The 1,599-nt window shown below is 47.6% G+C and overlaps 1 protein-coding gene across 1 annotated transcript; it reads right to left on the reverse strand.

The window, feature by feature from the left end:
• Positions 1-427: 427 nt before the first annotated feature.
• neurog1 (neurogenin 1) lies at positions 428-1,051 on the reverse strand. Its single transcript, XM_012839999.1, has one exon. It carries the CDS (start codon positions 1,049-1,051, stop codon positions 428-430), a length of 624 nt encoding a protein of 207 aa, XP_012695453.1.
• Between the last annotated feature and the right edge of the window lie 548 nt (positions 1,052-1,599).

Consider the following 1,599-nt stretch of genomic DNA (forward strand, 5'->3'; position numbering starts at 1 on the left):
ACGGCCTTTCAGCCTTTTGTCAGAGCGTTGAAACCGAATTTCCACGCTAGTTTTTCTGCATTATCACTCTACAAATTGTAAAATTGACTTTTCACCTCCGGCTGAAAACGAAAATCCGTCGTCCTCATTTTAAATTATAATTTACTTTTAATAGAGGCAGAGATCAAGATCTGTGGAGTGGACCTTGTATACGCGCTGCAAAAGTGCAAAGGTATTGAAGTCAGCAATACCAAAACAAAAACATAAATCTCATGGAATGATGGTGAAAATAAAAAGTACAAACCATATGAAAATACAGTTAAGGCAAACAGTGAACACGTATCTTGTCTTAATCTGAGCTCTTTGCACTAAACTGAATCTCAGACATTCTCCTTTACTACAGATACAGACAGTATGCTACTGAACGTTAACGATAAAGTCTAATAGTTTAGTAGACGCTGGGGACGAAGTTGTGAAAACCGTAAACGACATCTTTTTGCAAATATCCATAGTCATCCATAGTTGCGGGGCTGCTTGGATAGGAAGTGCAGGACGAAGGAGATGACGAGGAGGACGCGCTGGACGACCAGGAGCAAGCTTCGCTCCCAGGACTTGGGGCATCCGCCACGCAACCTAGAGATGACAGAAGAAGCGTGGTGTCCATGGGCTTGGTCTTGGTCTGGTCTGCAATCCTTATGGTTTCTGAGAGAGCCCAGATGTAGTTATGGGCAAAGCGCAATGTCTCAATCTTGGTAAGTTTGGTGTCATCGGGAAAAGCAGGGAGCACGGTCCTCAGCGTGTCCAGGGCGTCGTTTAGGCTGTGCATTCTGTTCCTCTCGCGGTCGTTCGCCTTCACACGGCGATTCTTCTTGACGACACGCACAGTGGTTTCGTTCCTCGCCCGCCCCCTGCGCCTCTTCTTCTGCTGTGGCTCGGAGCATGCCTCCTGCATGCCACTCAAGGATGAGTCAACCGAGCACGCAGGGGATGCGTCCTGGGTGCTGCTGCGAGAGTCCTCATCGTATGAGTAGTCACAGTTGGAGCTGTCGATGTCAGAGTAAATGTTCTCCATTGCTGTACTTGCTTTGTACGTAGAATCTGGAAAAGATAGAAATAAGGGTCTCGTTAGATGAACATCCAGTACAAAACACTGCCAAAGCACGAAGTGTTGGTTGAAAGTGTAGACTATTTCAAAATGACCAAGAGACTTGAGACATACCTGCAGGATGTTTGGTGAGAGGAGTGTTTTGAGTCCAAAAGTAGTTGTTTAGAAGTGTGAGGCACGCGTCAGACTTGCTTTTGCTCTTCAGTCTGCTCGTGTGAGCCAGTGAGCTTGGCACACGACTGGCCTCAGATACCTTATATACCCTGGTGGAACAATGCTCGTACCCCCCTCGCTTGGGCATTTTTGGAAGGATGAATGAATGGCTTGCATCAGGTCTGCCCCGTGCCGCACGGCCATCCTATTTGCATAATTTATGCCCGTTGTTTGTCCTCCCTTCGAAGCGTGCCTGTAATCATGACTGACCAATCAGAGCGCTCGACTGCTGGCCAGCCACGCGAACAGTGCTGTTGCTATCTCCACTGCAAAGACCATGCCCACTTAAAGTTAAACCTCTG

This window comes from Clupea harengus, chromosome 20 (assembly GCF_900700415.2).
Source record: "Clupea harengus chromosome 20, Ch_v2.0.2, whole genome shotgun sequence".
NCBI classification, from domain to species: Eukaryota; Metazoa; Chordata; class Actinopteri; order Clupeiformes; family Clupeidae; genus Clupea; species Clupea harengus.